Genomic DNA, 20706 nt, shown 5'->3' on the forward strand with positions numbered 1-20706 from the left:
CACGAAGGTCTCAAATTTGTAATTTTTGAAGCAATTCAAAATTTTCGACTGCTTCACATCCATCCGTATCCAAATTGACATGAGCATTCTATGAAGGACGTTAATCTGTGCAGAATTTGTGATGCCATCATCGGTCTGGTTGAAGATTTTGGGGGTGAAAGTGAAAGACTCACGTTGAATGTCGATGCACGTAGAATGCAAATGCTGGTGTCTGTGTTTGTAAAATGGAAAATGAATGAAGATCGACATGTATTCGATTAACTTTTTTATAAAACGACACAAACAAATGTCGATTTGAGGGATAGAGAATTAAAGAGGAAGGCTCAACTGAGAATATGAATCCATTTCCCTATGTCTTCAATCCTAAGAGATAAACTACAACTATTGAAAAGTAAATGTATGGTGCAGAAAAGTAGAGATAAATTTAAATTATGACATGTTTGTTGTTTGGTTTTGAGATATTTTTCTCTGACTTATTCATTCATTTTTATAGATTTCATTTGTAACCGCTCACTATTGTCCCACGTCCTTAAGAGGGAACTCATTGCAACTGTCCAATTTCGTTTTGAATTTCACACGTTCATTTGTTTGAGAATAACTGTTGCCTCTTTTTCTTGAAAAAATGATAGTTGACACCCAATTACTCTGACTTCAGAGGACAATTCATCAACATCAATCGATGGCTCTGTCTCACGTGACCAATTTCAAATTCAAAAATAGTTATAAGCAGTAGCTTTTGACCTATAAAAGGTCAAGTGAACTATCATTATTTTTCTCGTGAAAACACTAAATTAGCTCGTCGTGCTTCACTTCCAAATATCAACCCTTTTGATCTTTCATATTGAATAACAATTGAACTATATCTTTTCCTACTTTGCTGCCTAAGGACAAATACGTGTCAATAACAAATATTATATCACACATATTTAACCTTTTGTACTACTAATTGTTATGAAAAGAAACTTTTATTGATTTACATGCGAAATATACTAGGTTTTTGGGAGAGAATAAATCACTTATCAATCCAAACCATACATTTGTTGGGCCCAACGTTTAATGTGTTGTGCCACCGTAGACGTTAGAGATTTTCAAAATATTTTGGGTCAAATCAAAATATTTGAAAGTGTTTTATCAAAATAAATTTTGGAAAAGAGAAATAAAACATATTTTCAAACATGGTTGACCGCGGATTGGAATCTGGAAATGTATATGGTTTCCAGAAATGTATGGCCGATCGACCGTGGTTCTTTAGATTGGAAAAAATAAAAAGTCCAGAAGCTCAACGGCAGGCGACCAGGCAATCCTGGTCGACTGCGGCTGGGCAAAAATCTGTCCGTTGGGGCAGTAGTGGACACATCTTTTCACTTCCAATTTTAAATCTCCTTCGGTCATTTTGCTTCCCCAACAGTCATGGATGATTTCAAACTCAAGGGACACTTTATGGATGATCCAAATTGGTTATATCGTAAAGAGCTGCGATCTAACGACCATTGTACAAACCAATCTAAAGGGATGCTTTTAACATTCTAAAGGATACTTTGAAGGGATGTTTTTCACATTGAAAGGATATCTATGGCTCTATATAAAGATCAGAAAATCTATCATTTGAAAGTTAGTTATTGCTGGATCTTTTCTCTCTTGAAATCTCCTACTCTTTTGTTTTAAAAAGGTTGAATTTTATGCAAAACAATGCTCTACATACTGTTTTTCTACTGAAACAGTTTTTAGTGAATTTCTATAAGGTTTGTTATTCTCAGAGTGCGTTTTGGGTTTGATTTCACTTGTGCAAAGCGTCGTCAAACATTTGTAGGTTATTCCTACAAGGCTTTATTGTATCTTGGAGGCAATTCACGGATCCCCTTTCCACACTACTCGTGGGGGAGAAATTTCTCTTAAGGAAAGAGATTACGCACCTTGAAGCATCATTACTTGTTGGTCCTTGAATATCCATCATTACCAGATCCCACCAACAACATATGGGAGGGCTAGATCATCAAGGCTCACCTTATTCGAAGATCCAAACCATTCATTTGTTGGGCCCAGCATAAATGTTCCTAAACCCTCTGATCTGTGGATTGTGTTGTCCGGCTAAAGATCGGAGGGCTAGGATCATTCAGGCTCATCTTCAAGATCCAGACCATACATTTGTTGGCCCGATCATAGATAAAGCCATGCCCTGAAAATCATCTCCGTATGATAATCCTAGCCCTCTGATCTGTCGAGGTGTCTATAAGGTCTCATCCAACCATCGATCGGAGGGTTACGATCATCCGGACACAATCTATTTACATTGGGCCCAACAAGTGAATGGTTTTGATCTTCGAAAGAGATGGAGTCGGGTGTATGTTTTTTTTCAAAAAAATTGGCACTCCTATGTGGAAAATGGAAATGCCATACAAAAGTGCCGTGAGCCCCACTGTATCTTTTAGTTTTTTGAAAAGAATACGCGCACTTTCTTTCCTTTTTATCTCTTTCTCCTCCCCTACTCCACATAAAAACCTCATAAAATAATACAAACTCTTGCAGAATCTTTCTCTTAGTCCGCATCCTTCGCCTCTTCGTCTTCCTTTCCTCTCCAACAAACCATCCATCTATTTTTCCACCTAAAACCTCTCCAACAAACCATCCATCTATTTTTCCACCTAAAAATTTCCCTTTTCGCCCCCTTCCACTCTGTCGTGTTGTGTCAGAGAGAGAGAGAGAGAGAGAGAGAGAGAGAGAGAGAGAGAGAGAGAGAGAGAGAGAGAGACGATGGAAGGAGATTCGAAACCCAACGATCTCACCTCTCCTCTTCTCTCAAATCTTTCTCCCAACCCCCATCTTATATTAAACATGGAAGAAACCCCCAACTTTGACTCGCCTATAACCGACCCTCAACTCGTTCACCGACTCAGCCCTTTTAACCCTAACCCTTTCTCGTTCCTCGGCGTAGGACCCTTCTCTCTTCCTCGTCCATCTCCGATCGATCCATTCCGAAACCAGACGCCGAAAATCGAAGGGTTTTACGAGTGGTTTAAGATCTTGGTTTGTTTCCCCATCGCAATTCTCCGTTTGGTTATCTTTGGATTAGCTCTTTTGGTAGGGTTTTTCGCTACGAAATTAGCTTTACAAGGATGGAAGGATAGGCACAATCCTATGCCTAAATGGAGGTGTAGGGTTATGTGGATCACGCGGATTTGTGCTAGGTGCATACTGTTTAGTTTTGGGTAAGGATTTGCTCTTTTTTCTTCCAATACTGATCTTCTTTATAAAAAAGCATTGGTCTTTTTTGGATATGTTCGCTGTCTCTGAGATGCTTCACATTGTGAGAAATTGTTAGTTTTGTTATTTAATGATTGTCATTCATTCGATCCTTTTTTGTTCTGGAATCATCCGATTTGGGATTTTGTATGCAGAATTTTTGTTTTGGATTGTTTATTAGAAATTTCTGCCTCTGAAATTTGCTAAAATTTTTGGTTTGGATTTTTCTATGCGTCACAATAAATATAACATTTAAGTAATAAAATGTGTTTTTTGTCAAATTTGTTTCATATAATAGTTTCTTACATTTTTCTACTAGTTTTTCATTTTCTTAGTTTTTTTTTTTTTTTAAAATTTTTACTATTGAAATTGTAACGTCTTTTTCAAAACGAAACACCCAAACAGCTGAAACACTGAAACATTCCGTTCACTGTCCAAAACAAAATGACAACCGAAACAAAATCGATAACTAAGGTTGATTCTTTCACAATATGCTCCGTCAAACACATGGTACATTCCCTATCTATCTCACCTTGTTGGAAAGTTTGGAGAGTTAAATCTTCGTCGAGGGTAAATGCTTTTTGCTTGACTGCATGCCTCAATAAGATTGTCACTGTTGACCACCTGCGGTATAATCATACGCAATGTTATCAGGATCACCTTTCCTCCCTTCGACCTGCGATCCGGGGTTGCATGACCCCAAACGTGAGTTGTTTGCGACCCAAAACACCAAAAATGGCGACCCGGGCGACCCGCGGGAAAGGGAGAGATGCATACAAAGAGAGGGGAGAAAAGGGGGAAAGAGAACAAAAAAAATCTAATCATATACCTCATTGGCGACCAAGACTGACCTGCAACAGATGTTCCGACATAAACTTCCACTGAAGATTGCCTGTCGAAATACAATCCATATACAATATTGTAAAACCTCATTCATTGCTTCCTTGCTTTTGCAGAGAGTATGGGTTTGTAAATGGCATAAGAGACGAGGGAAAAGGGAAACCGCAGATGGCATGTAGCAACTTAAAAACCCTAAACAAAAAATCCGACCACATGCCTTCTTGTATTGGCACTACAAGTTTTAACTTTTTTTTGAACAATTGTTAAATGTTATTACATTTCCCCAAAACTGATATTGGCACTACAAGTTTTAATCTCTTTTTTGAACAACTGTCAAATGTGATTACCTTTCCCAAATACTGTCAGCAGCCACCAGTTGGTAAGGCCTAACAATACTTTAGCATATCTCTTAGGCGTGCAACTCGGGTCGATTTTTTGGAATTCGGGTTGAGCTTTTACCTTAAAATCGGGTCGGGTTGATTCCAATTCATTTTTTAGGAAAAGCTCAACCGACCCAGCGACCCTACCAAAATTGCACCCCTCTAATATCTCTTGGCATAACATTAAGCTAGAGAGAGTACCAGAGCGATCCGGATTAGCTCCAAACTGACTTGCGACCCCAAATAGCGAACCAACTTAGCCTATGCTCATCGTATTGCGTACCGGGCTACCATCGTACCCTGTTTCTGTTCCCGTACTGCGTACTGGAACGGACCACTTTCCAGGTAACCTTGATCATAAGATCATTGTTAACTATTGTGTGTTGTGCCTTGTTGATGCTAAGTCCGTCGACCACTTGTTGCTCCACTACCTTATATGTGATCTTTGGTGCTTCATTTTAGGTCTTTTTCGGAGTTAGTTAGATTCTTCCTGGTCACATCTTTGACCCTGTTGAGTAGTGGGCTCTATCCCCTTGGCCTTCTAGAGGTAAGATTCTTTAGAGCCTTTTCTCTGCTGTCATTCTTTGGCTTGTTTGGAAGGAAAGAATCTTTCAAACGTGTCTCTTAGGGAGTGCACGCTTTGAAGTTTTATGTGGTTATTCAATGGGCACCGACCATTCACACCTTAAGAGGAATATTAGTGGCTTCTTTCCACAGGTCATGGGAGGAGATTAGGCTGACAGGTGCTTTAAGGAGGGTTCACGTTCCAAGAGGGAACCACCCCCTCTTGGAAAATTGAAACTGAACTTTGATGCCTCGAGTCTTGGCAACCCCAGTCGGTAGCATCGGAGCTTTGCTGATTGCAAATTGGGATATGTTATGGGCTTTTTCAGGTCAGATCCGAGTAAAAGATTGTAATGGGGCAGAGGTTCAAGCATTTCTTCATGGTATTTGGCTGTTGGATCAGTCACAATTGGACCAAATCATCCCCGAGGGCGATTCCGTCAATGTGGTCAGATGGTTGAGAGATGATGTCAGATACCTGTGGAGATTCGTAGATGCTATTGAGGAGATCCAGAATGTTTTGGAAGTCACAACATTGAGCTAAAACATGTATGGCGGTCAACCGATTTTGATGCAGACTCACTCCCCCGCTCTAGGGCTACCAGAGAGTTGAATCTTATTGCTTGATCAGCTCATTTTGTGAGGACACCTCGATTACTGAGCGTTTTTTGTTCCGCTCATGGTTGTAGATTTTTCCCTGATTGTTTTTCTCTTGTATTGATTTTGTATGACCATCTCAGCCATTTGGCTTTGCCCTTTTTCTTTAATAAAATTTCATCATTCAAAGAAAATCACTCACTATTATATTTGTAATCTATGCGATTTCCCACTTCTCTCTTTTAAAAAAGGAATCATGTTTTGATCAAAGAGTTTTGACGACTTTAGGCATTATCTTTTTCATGATACTGAATCCAATAAAGATTTAAACTACTTTGCTTAAATCCTGTTTGCTTCTTGCTTCAGTTATCATTGGATAAAGCGAGTAGGAAAGCCAGCTTCAAGGGAAACCGCTCCAATTGTTGTATCTAATCATGTATCATATATTGAACCTATTTTCTTTTTCTATGAGCTATTCCCAACTATTGTTGCTTCCGAATCGCATGATGCCACTCCTTTTGTTGGAACCATTATTAGAGCAATGCAGGTAATTTTTACCTTTACTTGTATTTTTTCATTAAATTACATACGTATTGGTTGGCATATGTTTATTTAGATTATGAATTGTGCTATCTAGCCTTCCCTCAATATTTGAACATGTGCCACATGTACGTGGTGATTGGGCCATTGATCTGTCCAATGTTTTCCAAATTGCATCAGCCTTGTCGAATAAGGTTGGAAAACTCAAGATTTGGACTCGACTCCTTTAAGTCGTAATTATCAATAACGAGACGACAATGTTCCTTGTTATAGCCTTAAAATAGCAGGTAATTTGATCTTTTTGATTACATCAAGAGAAGCAAAAAAAAAAAAAGAAAAAAAAAGGGAAGAAAAAAGAAAGAGAGATAGGATGCAAGAAACACACTTTAAAAATAAAAATAAAAATAAAAATAAAAATAAAAATGAAAAGAGCTGCCTCCTATTATGAAATCCATAACTACACCTCCCACAACAATTGCATTTCCTTTTGATTGCATGTAGGACAAAACGAGAGCAAGATGAACTTGGGCATGTGTTTGGGTTCTTCTTTGTTTTTTTTTTCGCTCATTGTTCGTTAGCTGTTCCATACCTGCCAAGTTGGGAAACAAATTCGGGAAGTGAAACATGAAACAAAAGCGTATAATGTGGGAAAAAATAGAGGGGAAACGAGAAGCAATAGAAAAGCTTTATGAGAAACGTCCTAAGAAATGCATTAAAAATATTTCAGAAATGATAGAGAGACGTCAATTGAAAGACATGAAATGCAAGAGAAACGCGAGAGAAATGCACCTCATATGTTTTATTTTTATTTTAGTTATTTTTTTTTTTATCTTACTAGCGTATTTTTTCTTTTAATTTGTATCACCATAAGTTTTTGTGTATCTGTATGTTTATAGTTTTGGAATTTGTTAATTTCAAATTTCTATGAACTTTTCTACATAAGTAAATGTAGTTATAATATTTTCGTAATTTTCATTTAAATTAGAGACATACAGTGATGATTTATATATGTTCTTTATATATATTATTTTTAATAGATATTTTACTTATTTCTATTTTTATTATTATTTTTTGAATGGTGATAAAATTTTATTGAATACAACAAAAGGAAAAAGAAAGAATAGAGGATACAGAGAGGATAGAGAAATAGAACTCAAAGAGGTAAGGAATCAAAGATTTCAAGTGATTCAATATCTACACCCTCACTCGCTAAGCTATTTGCAACACTTTAGCGGATCTTATAATATTAGAAAAAGCAATATTTGAGGATCCCAGCCAATCTTGAATTTCATTGAAGTAACGATAAAATCTCCAAGGGTGATGATGAGAACGAGATACCCATCGAATGACATTTAAAGCGTCCCCTTTCACCACAACTCTATCCAAATTTTCTCTATTGAGCAATTTAATGCCTTGGTGCAAGGCCCGCACCTCCGACTCGGAGGTGTCGACAATGCCAATAGGACCCGCAAAATCCCACAACACCTCACCCACCTCGTTTCTAAGAACCCCACCAACCCCAGTTGGGCCAGGATTTTCCCCATGCTAGACCCATCAAAATTTAGCTTAAAAAAGCCATGAGCTGGCAGGACCCAATCCTGAATCACCTTTCCCTTGTGTCCATACTAAGGCAAATTTTTTTCCACCCGTACCAAAGGTGAAAAGCCTATACAAATTTGAAAGAAGGAATCACCTTGACCCATGAGATGGTTAGAGCCACCTCACTTTCGTGTATAGGTAGGATGATCTTTTAGCTCGATTGTTGAAGACTCTTGCGTTTCTCTCTTGCCAAAGGACCCACAAAAGTAGTTAGGAGAATCGCATTCCAGAGAATCTTGCCTTTTTCCCTCCATGGTACAAAAGGCCAAGCCAAGAAGAGATCCATGAGCTTCTTAGGGAATACCCAACCAATCCCAAATCTATTCAATATCTGGCCCCAAACTTTTCTAGCTATACGGCATTGCATGAACAGGTGGTCCACCGACTCCCTTGCCTCGATACAAAGAGCGCAATGATCAATAATCAAAATTTTCCTCTCCCGTTAGAAGGCAATGGTCTGAATATGTATTCCTCCAGTGCTTTAATATGTATTCCTTAATTTCTTAAATTATACCATTGGTTTATTTCTTTAATATGTATCCCTCCGTTTTTTGTTCTGATTTTTGCAAAACGTTTTCCACGTTTTCCATACGTTTTACACACGTTTCCCACGCATTTAACATACATTTTTCACGTGTTTCACTCACGCCTCCCATGAGTTCCCTATATGTTTCCCACTCTTTTCCCATACGTTTCCCATGCATCTCATAAACGTTTCCCGAAATTTTTTCATGGTTCTTTTTTGTTTCTGAAACTCATTTTAGGGAAAATGCGTTTCCCATCCTTACCAAAGGCGTTTCCTATGCTTTGACGTCCTGTTTTCTAATAAAATTTCACTTGTTAAAAAAGAAGAAGAACATGGGCGTGTGTCTGCGTGCGAGAGTTTCTATCAATGAAGATTATAGACAATGGTTCTTTTCTTTTTCTTTTTTCTAATAGAATAAGAGGATGATCTTGATCTAAAAATAAAGGGGTTTCATACCTGCAAGAAGAAGAAAGGATAAAAAATGCACCTTCAATTTTTCGTTGTTGGTAGAACTCTTTCCAGAAAACAAAAAGAAACCTCTTAATCTAATGCAAAATATTGCTGTAAGTAACTTTTATTGATTTGGGTGGTTTTTTTAGGGAGCTGATATATGCTCCCCTTTTAATTCCAGGGACACCCGAATTAAAATCTTCACACTGGTGAAAGAAGGTAGCCAGTTAGTATTTTAGGAAATGGCCAAAATACCCATGTTAGCATTTATTAACCCTCGTTTAGGTTTCCCTCCCACACTTTTCGCCCAAAATCGCAGTGCCCAAATCCAGCACCTAAGGAAGGTCTCTCTCTCTCTCTCTCTGGACACTTAGTTGCGCAAATCCAAATCTATAAGCTAATCTATCTAATGGAAGGAAAATATGAAAAAACGGATCTAATAGGGGAGGTATATCACGATTTTCAAATTTCTATGCCAACACGATGACTTTCATTTTGGTCTCGTATTCGATGGCTTGCTCGGTGTGAAAGGTGCCATTTTTTCTTGGCAGATAACTCGGGTGTTCTTGTCAACGTAAACAGTGGGAGGAGGCTAGGAAGCACGGGTACTCTCCAGGGGCTCCCGCACCCGACACGTATGGGATGTGGGTACGCCCCGGGTACGTCCGGGGTACGTACCCCATTTAAAATAAAAATAAAAATAGTTTTGGTGGTTGGGTGCGTGTTGGGTGCGCACCACGCGTACCCGACACATCCTGCTTCTTCCTGCTGCTTCTCTTTCCTCTCCTGTACTTCTCTGTACTTTCTTGTACTCGGTATTTACATGTAAACCACTTAAGTAAATGTCTTTACTATTTTATTGTCCATTTAGGTTTACATGTAAATAACGGAATACCCCCCTTTTGGATTTATTAAAAATAGTTTCAACACCCAAATCTAAAAGGAAAAAAAGTCAACTCTCCAGTTCTAGTACAAAATTCAAAGAAAAAGGGTCGGGTCAAAATTTTAACTTTCTTAACTTCCAAACGGTGGGGTATTTTTCAAATTTTAAAAATTCATAAAATCTATCGTGTCCAAACATTATTAAATCCCAAAAGTCCGGTAAAAAAAATCTCATAATTTGGTCTCTAAAAATTATTCATCTTGTCCGGCACTGGTCAACACACTGGTCAACACACTGGTGACAGACTTTTTTTTTCTAATGAATGATGTATTGATGCCTCATGTTCTGAAATATGGAACTTAATCACTTATGAAATGAAGAGTAATATTAGAATTTTCCATTTTGGTGATGTTATTGTTATTTGATTGCTCTACAATTATTTTTTTTAATTTTTATAAATATATAATAAAATATTAAAATATATTATTATATTCGGCGTACCCGAACGTACCCGTACCCAGTTTTTTTTGGCAAATCATGTGCCCATGTACTCGTGTCGTGTCGTACCCGCACCCCGTACCCGTACCCGTGCTTCATAAGGAGGAGGAGCTGGAGTGTATCAGCGAGTATGAGAAGAAAAAGAACAGAGGGGATTGTGAGGGCATAGCAGTGAATCCAATGAGCAGAGAACTTTGGTGGCTTGGTGTTCCATTTGACGCACCCGAGCTTCTCTAGTTCCTTGCTAGGTTCCTTCCGATTCTCTTCTTTACGTCTCTGGAGAGAGAGAGAGAGAGAGAGAGAGAGAGAGAGAGAGAGAGAGAGGATGCTTCCAGGGTATTTTGGTCATTTCCGAAAATACAATTTAGGTATAACTGGCTACCTTCTTTAGCCAGTGTGAGGGTTTTAAGCTGGGTGTCCGCATAATTAAAAGGGGCGGATATCAGCTCCATTTTTTTTTTTACTGTGGTGACTAGCTTGTTTCATAAGCCAACTAGGCTAATTTGGCCCTTTTTTGTTGTTTTATTTAAAATAAAATAAAAGAAGCTTCGACTTGGATGAGTTTCTTTGACTTGTGTGAGTCAGTCGAGTTGTTCCAAAAATCGAAAAAGTCACGAACTCCTATATGTAAGAATGAGTGACACCATTTTAATTGGTTTAGTGTGAGAAAGACTGACTTAGATGAGTCATGAATATGCTTGGCAACTTTTCAAACATTGTCGTCGATGCCTAAGTGAATGGAATATGCCAACCTTTTGTTCACCCACTTGCTAATGGCTCAGTGAACATTCAATAGGAGAACAGTAAAAACCCTTTATTTTGAGAGTCTTGAAATAAACCAAATGCACCTTTCATGTTTCCATTGTTGGAGCCTTATATATATATTTTTTGAAAGAATTTGAGCCTTAGATATTTTTTCTAAAGAAATTGGTGCCTTAGATGTTGCAAAACCTTTCGTAGTGGAAATCCTCTATGTATGCTTTGCCCCAATCACCAATCATTGCCTCAATCACCACATATTTGCCATGTGTGCGATGAGATTAGTGCTTAAAAAATGGTAAGGGGACGAGGCTATCTAGCTTTACCTTATAAAAAAAATTGTAATTATGTAATTTTATTTTTTATGATGAATCTAACTCTTTAATCATGTTTTTCTTATTTGTGATATTGTTTCATAGGTTATTTATGTTAATAGGTTCTCAGCACCTTCAAGAAAGCATGCCGTTAATGAAATAAAGGTATAATGTATTTACATCTTAATTAAATTATTCCATGAGCTTAATTCCTGTATTCCCTGTCTTTATTTTTTTGTTTGTCAAGACTATGGAAGGCATATTGTATGCCAAATTTATCTTTTGGCATTCAAAATTTCTAACCTAAGTTCTTATGGGTGTTATTCTGTGGGTTGTTCAGAGGACTCATGGATTTGATACCCAAACCTGTGTTTAATATTGTTTTGGTACTTCCATCAAGTGTCATCTTGTACAGCTCGATGAAATAGTTTTGATGATGAAAGTGTATTGATTTGCATTTGCATTTGCATTTGTGATATCATGATCTAAATGAGTACAATATAGTTTCCTTTTCAAAGCTTATTCTTTTGATTCAAACTCTTCTCAAATACGGCAGAGAAAGATGGAATTGGTCATAGGTGAAGGTATCATGAGTTATCATCTCAAATTTCCTTACCATATGGGAGGGATCAGAGCCTTGGCGCAACGGTAAGGTTGCTCCATTGTGACCTGGTGGTCATGGTTTGGAGTCACAGAAACAGTCTCTCTGCAAAGCAGGGGCAAGGCTGCATACATCTAGCCCTCCCCAGGCCCCGCAATGGCGGGAGCCTCATGCACTGGGCTGCCCTTTTTTATATGGGAGGGATCGAGATGAGGACCATCGCTCCCACATTCGCAATTTCTACAATGATGATGCTTAATAAAACCATTTATCAATTTTGGCCCAAGACGAATCAAGTCTAGGATGGCTGAGATTTTTGAACAAGATGATAACAATCATGGGATGCTAATGTTCTGGGGTAATGGAATGGCATGAGATTTCATCATTGAAATTTTGTTTTTGCCCCCTCTTGGGCTCGTTCGTTTATTATTTTTTTATTAAGGCTCCATTTCTTTCGACGTTAAAATGGACGTAAAATTTGCTTTATGTTGTAGAAATGAACATAAAACAAATTTTACGTCCATTTTTACGTCGAAAGAAACAGGGCCTAAGAAAAATTCATCTCTTTGAAAAAATGACACTTACTTTTTATGTAGTGCATATGGTTCTTGATGGGAACCAAAATATCTTTTTTTTAATTGGGTGTGAAATACCTTCTGCGATGGTCCCTAGCAAATCCCTTTTTAATTTAGTACAATCATTTCTAGATGGAAATAGAACAACTTTCTTCTATTGAAATAGGAGAATTGACATTCAAATATGGTGATGTACATAAAGTTCTAATATGTCCTCTTAAAGACTTTTCAAGCCATACCAGTTAGACAATGCATGATGTTTACTGAGAAATTTATATTCCCTCTTGGAAGTGAACTTCTACTCGGAGGTGCCTTTTTTTTGTTTTTTCCAAAATGTAGGATACATATATGGATACAAGTATCCCATACCATGAATTAGAACACAAGACGTGCAGTCGTGCATAAATAAAATACTGAAAACTTAATGAGATTTTTTAACATAGGTGGAATTAATAATTTTATAACTTTGGTGGAATTAATAATAAATGTAGGATACATATATGGCTACAAGTATCTCATACCATGAATTAGAAGACACGACGTGCATAAATAAAATAGTAAGAACCTAATGAGATTTTTTTAACCTAGAAGGTGGAATTAGTAATAAGTTTAAAATAGGATCTCTAAAGCTAACATAGTCAACATTATGATTGGAAATACGTGACGCAAATAATAAAAAAGCCTGATAGTTCATTTGAAGAGAGTGACATATGTTTGAAACAAAATATTGTGACCAATATAAGTATCACTATCATACCATGTCGGACACGATACGTTGTGCCTTCACAAGTATCTTGGTGTCAGGGTTTATACAAGCCTTTCTCGTCCTTGTATGTGTGCATAAATGTGTTTGTATTTCCAACCTATTTATTGAAGTAGAAGAATGAGAATGTCGTAGGGAAGTTGACGTTCTTACTAAAGGAGATTTGTGTTGAGAATAGTGCTTGTAAGAGTTATAGTTGTTGGAGGTTATAGTAGTAGAGGGGGAGAGTGGAGAGAAGAGAGGGAGAGAGAAATATGAGTGAGATTCTCTCAACACTATTTGGTGGCTGAAAGGGGATTTGACGACTCAATGGAGACTCTTTGCAATAACACATATATGCCACCTTTGTACTAGCTAGCATTTGGGGCCTTTGACAATAGTATTTTACTTGGAAAAAGAAGTATCAAGAAAATTATTTATTTAAGAAATAGATCAATTTTGATCACCTTGTTGATGTATCAGATTTCTACCATGATTGTAATTTTAAAGTCTCTAGTTATTTTGTTCCTAAATGTTTCCTAGCTATTTGATGACTCGATAAAGTTCTATGTTGTTTAATTGCCTTCTTGTTTTATTTGTATCTAGCTGTAGTTACACTGCATAATCCTTTTTGCCAATAGTATCACAATATGCTTACCTTAGTATTGTGGATATTTTGCCTTGTGCTTACCTTAGTATCGTTGATACTATTGCTTTGTCTTGAATTTACCATCAATGGAAGACTCTACTTAAAGCAATAAGCAATAACATCTTGGAACTATTACGATTAACATATATCTAGATGTTCATTTCATCAAAGAAAATTCAAAAGAATAAGTTATTCCTTTTTAGTTGCTATTTGATACGGAATGTGCCTTCAAGGATCTGAATGCAGAGAAAAGCTTCATCCGATATCTTTCCTCGGCTTCTATTGTTTCCTGAGGGTACCACAACTAACGGGAGGGTCCTTATCTCGTTCCAACTTGGTGCATTTATTCCTGGTTTTCCAATTCAACCTGTGGTTGTTCGCTATCCCCATATCCACTTTGATCAATCTTGGTAGGATTCTTTTCTTATTTGGCACAACGTTTCTTTCAATAATGTTTCAAAAATTTTCTCTAATTCTTTGGTTCATTTGATGCCATTTATCCAGGGGCAATATTTCTTTGGCGAAGCTCATGTTCAGAATGTTCACCCAATTTCACAATTTCATGGAGGTACATCTGCTCCTGCTATTTATTTGGTTTTTGCTGTTTCTTATAAGAATTCATGAATGTGCGGGTGATGTTGTCACCTTTTCATTTTCTGCTCTTCGGCCCACTGCACAAATATCACATTTACGGTGATTGGAGCTGTTGATTTGGTGAGTACCATGTGATGGCCCTATTATGACCTTAACTGTTGATAAATGGGAACCTTTAAAGTTTTTCCTATTTAATACTGGCCATGAATGAGTGGCTAGGATCTTAAGTTCGCCATGGGACCTGCGAACAAAATATGGATCAAGGGGTGCGAAGGTTAATAGTAGTGATTGAAAATTCAAGATATATTAACTTTTTAATGTTTGATCCGGAAGAAAAGTCTTCAATCCTTATTAACGTAGGTATACACTACAAAAATTAGTTCTAATTTTGTCCCTCGAGGGTAGGCCTATCTTCACAAATGCATACATAAATGTGTGTGCCTCATTTCATTATGTCAGGTTCAGGTAGCCGGGTATTAATATTTTAGTAAAGGGAACTTATTCTTGATTTAACAGGTAGAATACCTCCCTATTGTTGCTCCTCTGAAGAACAAAAAGGAAAATGCTGTTCATTTTGCTGAGCAGGTGAGTTATTGACTTGTACATTTTTATTACTCTTGTAATGTTAGTCAGTTGTTTGTTTTTAATTATCAAGAATATATTTGTATATTTCATATGATCGATTGACATTTTGGATGCATGGCATTTAAGTGATACGTAAGTGTTTATCATATCACGATCTAGTTAAATGTTTTTCTTCTTAATTTTACAATTAAAATTTTTTATTCGTGATTTGTGATTTTTTTTTCGTTGGCATTATTCTATCTTTTGTGAAATCCAGATGTTCTTATACTATTGACTTCATCTTATTAGAGGGTTATAGATGATCCAGTGTGCAGGTTGTTCTATTGACAACCGCGAACCGTGTTTTATCAGATACATTAGTCGTGCATTTCTGGTTGTTATACGTTAGCCATGTGAAGTTTATTTCATCTTCAGATTGCCATACTCTTAAATCTTAGGGGCTGTTTGGATACGTGGATTTTAGAATCCAGGTTTTAGTTTGAAAGTGGTTTAAAATTCTGGATTTCACAATCTATTTACCTGTATTTTAAGTAAGAAATTCAAGTTTTAGAAATCTCTCCCCCATCCTGAGATATCTAAAACCTGGAAACACGGAATGATCTCCTACTCTCTCGCTTGACGGAAAGAAGGGCGAGATATCTGAAAACGACGGACGGTTTCCTTCTCTCGTCTCTCATCCAGAATTTTGAGGAAATCCAAGATTCTAAAATCCGCGTATCCATACAACCACTTAATGTACCATTCCTTTACAAGTTATGTTGATACGATCTATATCTTTCAAATGATGTGATGAAGATTGTTTAGTGTTTGTTGTTTGAAGAACTGGTTGCACATTTATTTATGACTTACTGTTGTTTGCTGTATCTATAATATTCTACAAAGTGAACCCCTCACACTGTTTTTAGGGGGAGGAGGGGGGTGGGGGCAAATTAAAAAAATAAACCTGATTTCTGATTTACATTAGTGCAGCGACTGTAGTCCCCATGAGCCATGACCCCAACTCATACTCCTTATGTATAAAAAATCGGAACTTCACCCATAAGGCTGTAACCCCAACCTTTACACGTCTCCATTCTCCATCTCATAAAAAACAAGTACCTCCCTCTTCTTTCCTTTTCCAACCTATTATTTTGAAACTTATCAAAGAATATTGGAGATTCGTGAAGAACCTTTCTGGCATTATTTCTGTTCTATATGAATTTTGAATTCCTCCTCATTTATTTTGTTGATTCATTATGAAACTTACTAACAGATTTATGCTGTTCAAATTTGAATCCTTCCTCAAATATCTCGCTGAAAGCTACATAGTTCATTGAATAAGTAAAAGTTTTTCCAACAAAAAAAATTTCCTTCAAAAATGTTTTAGAGAGAGACTCGATTATTGACTCCATTGAATAAGTAAATCTAAGTGCACTGCATGACCATCTGTCTATAGTCGGAGCTGACTGATGAGCTATATACAAACTAATTGTTGATATCACGAGCGCTTTCCTAGGAATATGTTTTCCAACATCAGTATAGTGCATAGCTGCTTTCCCAACGATTCCTCACTTAGCTACTTCAATCATGTTAGCCCAAGGGTTCAACAAGTACTCCTATTGAATTGTTTTGATGATTAACAAACTAAATTTGTTTTAAAGGTTTTATACACTAATGATTTCCATTGGCAAAGTTATAATGTTCACAGTGTACCATCCTCAAGAGTGCATGACAAGGTTGAACTCAAGGTTGAACACGAGGTTGAACTCAAGCACAAGAATGGCAAATCAACTCAAGCATCAATGGAGTTGAGTGAAGACATGTCAAAGCCTCTACAAGGTGCCAACAAGATTGAAGACCAAGTAAATTTAGAATGTAAACGGTCCTCAATGTTTAGTCTAGGTCTATGGCACAAAGGAGAGTTAAAAATCAACCTAGATAGAATTTAATGGGTTTGTGAATGTTCATAGTGGTGTCTCAACATTGTTGGACCCTCATGACACTCCATTTATCTTGAAAAATCAAAGTTCCAAAAGCCCAAACAAAATCAGCAAAACATAAGGAAAATCTGCTGGCCGTAGGCTTCTCGGAACTCCGAGAATATTCTCGGAGCTCCGAGAAAATTCTCGGAACTCCGAGAATTGTTCCAGGTTCAAAAAATTAGCCGCTCGGAGCTCCGAGCCCGGAGTCCGAGACGACCGTTGGGGTGCGAATATTTTGTCTTTTTTTGTCCCCTCTATTTATATGAACTTAGGGACTCTTGGGTTTTCTACCTAAGGACATTACAAAGATTTCAAGAGCACAAAAAGTCATTTGTTCTCCTTCTCTTGAAGATCTTCACTCTCCATCTCTCTCTTGTGCCATTTACCTTAGATTATTCTTGAGAGACCTTAGGACCTTCACTTGTTCAATCTTGTTCTTGTGAGAGTGAGTGAGCTTTACCTTAAATTAGCCTATCTAGAGGCAAGCAAGCTTTTTCATTTCATCTTCTTTGTATTTGGCACAAAGGGCGCCGTAGAAGACCCTTGGAGCGTAGAGCTCGATTTGTACAAGGCGGAAGGAACGCCGTATTTAAGTTCCTTGGAGAAGATAGTGGAATCCTCAAGGAGAGTAACTTGAGAAGAGTGGAGTAGGTCTTGAGATAAGACTGAACCACTATAAAAATCTTGGTGTCAAAGCTTCTTTGCCTCTTCACCTCTTCTTGTGTGGTAAGTTTTCACTATTGCTTTGAATACTATTTTTGATTTCCTATTCAATCTAAAACTAGTGCAATCTAAGTTTTCAAAATTCTTAAAATTTGAAAAGAAACCCAATTCACCCCCTCTTGGGTTGCTAAGTGGAATTTCACTTGGTATCAGAGCTTAGGCTCTTACATAGGAATTCTCTTTGAAAACCTACAAGGGAAAGATTCAAATGGCAACCTTTTCTCATAGCAATGAGGGGCAATCCACCACTAGACCTCCCTTCTTCAATGGCTCAAACTATCCATATTGGAAAGCTAGAATGAGAGTGTTTTTAAAATCTTTGGATTTTGATGTTTGGAGAAGTATCCAAAATGGATATAATGAACCTAGTGTTGATATGGAACTATGGGATGAAAATGAAAGAAGAGAATCCACTATCAATGCAAAAGCAATGAATGCCTTGATTTGTGCCTTATCTCCCGAGGAGTTCAATCGAGTTTCTACTCTTGAAACCGCTAAGGAGATTTGGGATATGCTAGAGGTAGCTCATGAAGGGACAAATCAAGTGAAAGAGTCCAAGATGAATCTTCTCTTTAGAGAGTATGAGCTATTCATGATGGACCCAAATGAAACCATTGCCGAAATGCATACTAGGTTCACAAACATAACAAATGGGTTGAGATCCTTAGGTAAACAATTGTCTAGCAAGGACTTAGTTACCAAAATACTTAGGTCTTTACCTAAAGATTGGGATCCCAAGGTCACCGCCATTGAAGAAGCAAAAGACGTATCAAAAATGGGCTTAGAAGACTTAATAGGTTCCTTAACAACTTATGAAATGATTTTAAAAGGAAGAGAAACCTTAAACAAACAAAAGGAAGATACAAAAAGGAAAGGAATAGCTTTCAAAGCAAGAGTTGAGAGTGAAGAGGAAGAGAGTGAAGAAGACACACAAGACGATCTTGCTCTCTTCACCAAGAGATTCAAGAAATTTCTCAAATTCAAGAAAGGAGGCAACTCTAGCCAAGGAAGAAATAGACCCTCAAACAAAGAGGAGATGAGATGCTATAAGTGCAACAAGGTTGGTCATATACGGCCAAATTGCCCACTCATCAACAACAATGACAAGGATAGGAAGAATAGAAGACATGGCAAAAAGGCTTTGTGTGCGGCGGCTTGGGATGAAGGGAGTGCTTCATCCGGAAATGAATCCAACGGAAAGGATGAAGATGACCTTTGCTTCATGGGACTCGCCGATGTAACACAAGACATCTCCTTATCCGAGGTAAATGATGTTGATGATTTATCTCATGAATTCTCTAATGATGAACTAATTTTTGCTTGTGAAAAACTTCATGAAAATTTGGATTTACAACTCGCCAAAAACAAAACAATGAAAAAGTCCTTACAAAATGTCACTAGGGATTTTGGGTTCATGAAAAAGGAATTCGATTTGCAAACCAATACAAGTGAAAAATTGTTTTTGGAAAACAAAGCTTTGAATGAAGAAGTAGACAAATTAATCTTTGAAAACAAAAGCTTAAAAGAAGAAAATGAGAAACTTATTTTGAAATGCAAAGAACTTGATTTGACATTTAAAAAATTCTCATGTGGCAAAAATAAACTAGATGAAATTCTTGAAAATAAGCTTGTCTCTCTAGAAAAAAATGGTCTTGGTTACCAACCCTTTTCTAAAGGAAAAGCCTCATTCAAAAATAAAGCTATAGGAAATTTCTCCTACATCCATGCTAACACTAGTGCCTTTATTCCCACTTGTCACTATTGTGGTAGAATAGGACACTTAAGGTTTGCATGCAATGTTAAGAAATCAAAAGCAACAAAATTTATGTGGGTTAAAAAGAATGAGCTTTATGATGTTGCTAACCTTGAAGGACCCAAGAAAAAGTGGGTACCTAAAACTTCAACATGAGCTTTGATTCTTGTAGGTGTGCTTGAAAGGAAAACCCTCAAAGGACAAATGGTTTTTGGATAGCGGTTGCTCAAGGCACATGACGGGAGATGTAAGCAAGTTCGCCTTTGTCACCATGAGTCATCAAGGAAATGTCACCTTTGGGGATGATACAAGAAGCAAAATCCTCGGTGAAGGTACCATTAAAATTAAGGACATTAAGGTTGAACATGTTTTGCTCGTTGACGGTCTTTCATTTAATTTAATAAGCATTAGTCAACTATGTGATCTTGGTCACAAAGTTCTTTTTGAAAAAGATAGATGTAAAATTTTGAATTCCAAGAATAATGATGTTGAATTTGTTGCATATAGAGATGGCAATATGTATTCATTAGCATTAGAAGACCTTGAAAATCAAAACATCCAATGTCTCTCCGCCATGGATGATAACCCTTGGTTATGGCATAGGAGACTTGGTCATGCTCATATGGATTTAATTTCAAGATTATCTTCTAAGAATCTTGTGAGAGAGTTACCTAAACTCAAATACATTAGAGATAAAGTTTGTAGTGCTTGCATTCATGGAAAACATGCTAAAAACTCTTTTAAACCCATAAGTGTATTATCTACCTCTTGTCCACTCCAACTCCTTCATATGGACCTATTTGGTCCCATGAAGACTAGTAGTAGAGGAGGAAGTAGATATGTATATGTGATTGTTGATGACTACTCTCGATTCACTTGGGTGTTATTCTTAACTAGTAAAGATGAAACCTTCAAGAAATTTGTCAACTTGTGCAAGCGAATTCAAAATGAACAAGGGGTTTTCATAAATGAAATTAGAAGTGATCATGGAACCGAGTTTGAGAACTTTGAGTTTGATACCTTTTGCAATGAAAATGGAATCAAGCACAATTTCTCGGCTCCAAGAACTCCCCAACAAAATGGGGTAGTTGAAAGGAAAAATAGATCTATTATTGAAATGGCTAGAACTATGTTAAATGAGCACAATGTTCCAAGAAACTTTTGGGCGGAAGCCGTTCACTCGGCTTGCTATATTTTAAATAGAGTGCTCATTAGACCTCACCTTAACAAAACACCTTATGAACTATGGAGTGGAACACCCCCCAAAGTTAGCTATTTCAAAGTCTTTGGTTGTAAATGTTTTATATTAAACATGAAAGACACCTTGCATAAG

General features: G+C 37.2%; 1 protein-coding gene across 2 annotated transcripts in view; it reads left to right on the forward strand.

Annotated features, from left to right (window-relative positions):
- The first annotated feature begins 2484 nt into the window (after positions 1 to 2484).
- LOC143887818 (lysophospholipid acyltransferase LPEAT2-like) overlaps positions 2485 to 20706 on the forward strand; it is a 52766-nt gene continuing 34544 nt past the window's right edge. The window contains exons 1-6 of one of the 2 annotated variants that reach the window (XM_077392011.1): positions 2485 to 3206; positions 5988 to 6168; positions 11296 to 11355; positions 14004 to 14167; positions 14262 to 14325; positions 14868 to 14936. In XM_077392011.1, coding sequence (XP_077248126.1) covers positions 2752 to 3206; positions 5988 to 6168; positions 11296 to 11355; positions 14004 to 14167; positions 14262 to 14325; positions 14868 to 14936 — 993 coding nt within the window. In that variant the 5' untranslated portion in view covers positions 2485 to 2751. The remainder of the gene's footprint in view (positions 3207 to 5987; positions 6169 to 11295; positions 11356 to 14003; positions 14168 to 14261; positions 14326 to 14867; positions 14937 to 20706) is intronic. The other variant, XM_077392013.1, reaches the window with a different exon arrangement.

The sequence above is a fragment of the Tasmannia lanceolata genome, unplaced genomic scaffold (genome assembly GCF_043159265.1).
Source record: "Tasmannia lanceolata isolate RefF3 unplaced genomic scaffold, GAP_Taslan_0.1 ptg000012l, whole genome shotgun sequence".
NCBI classification, from domain to species: Eukaryota; Viridiplantae; Streptophyta; class Magnoliopsida; order Canellales; family Winteraceae; genus Tasmannia; species Tasmannia lanceolata.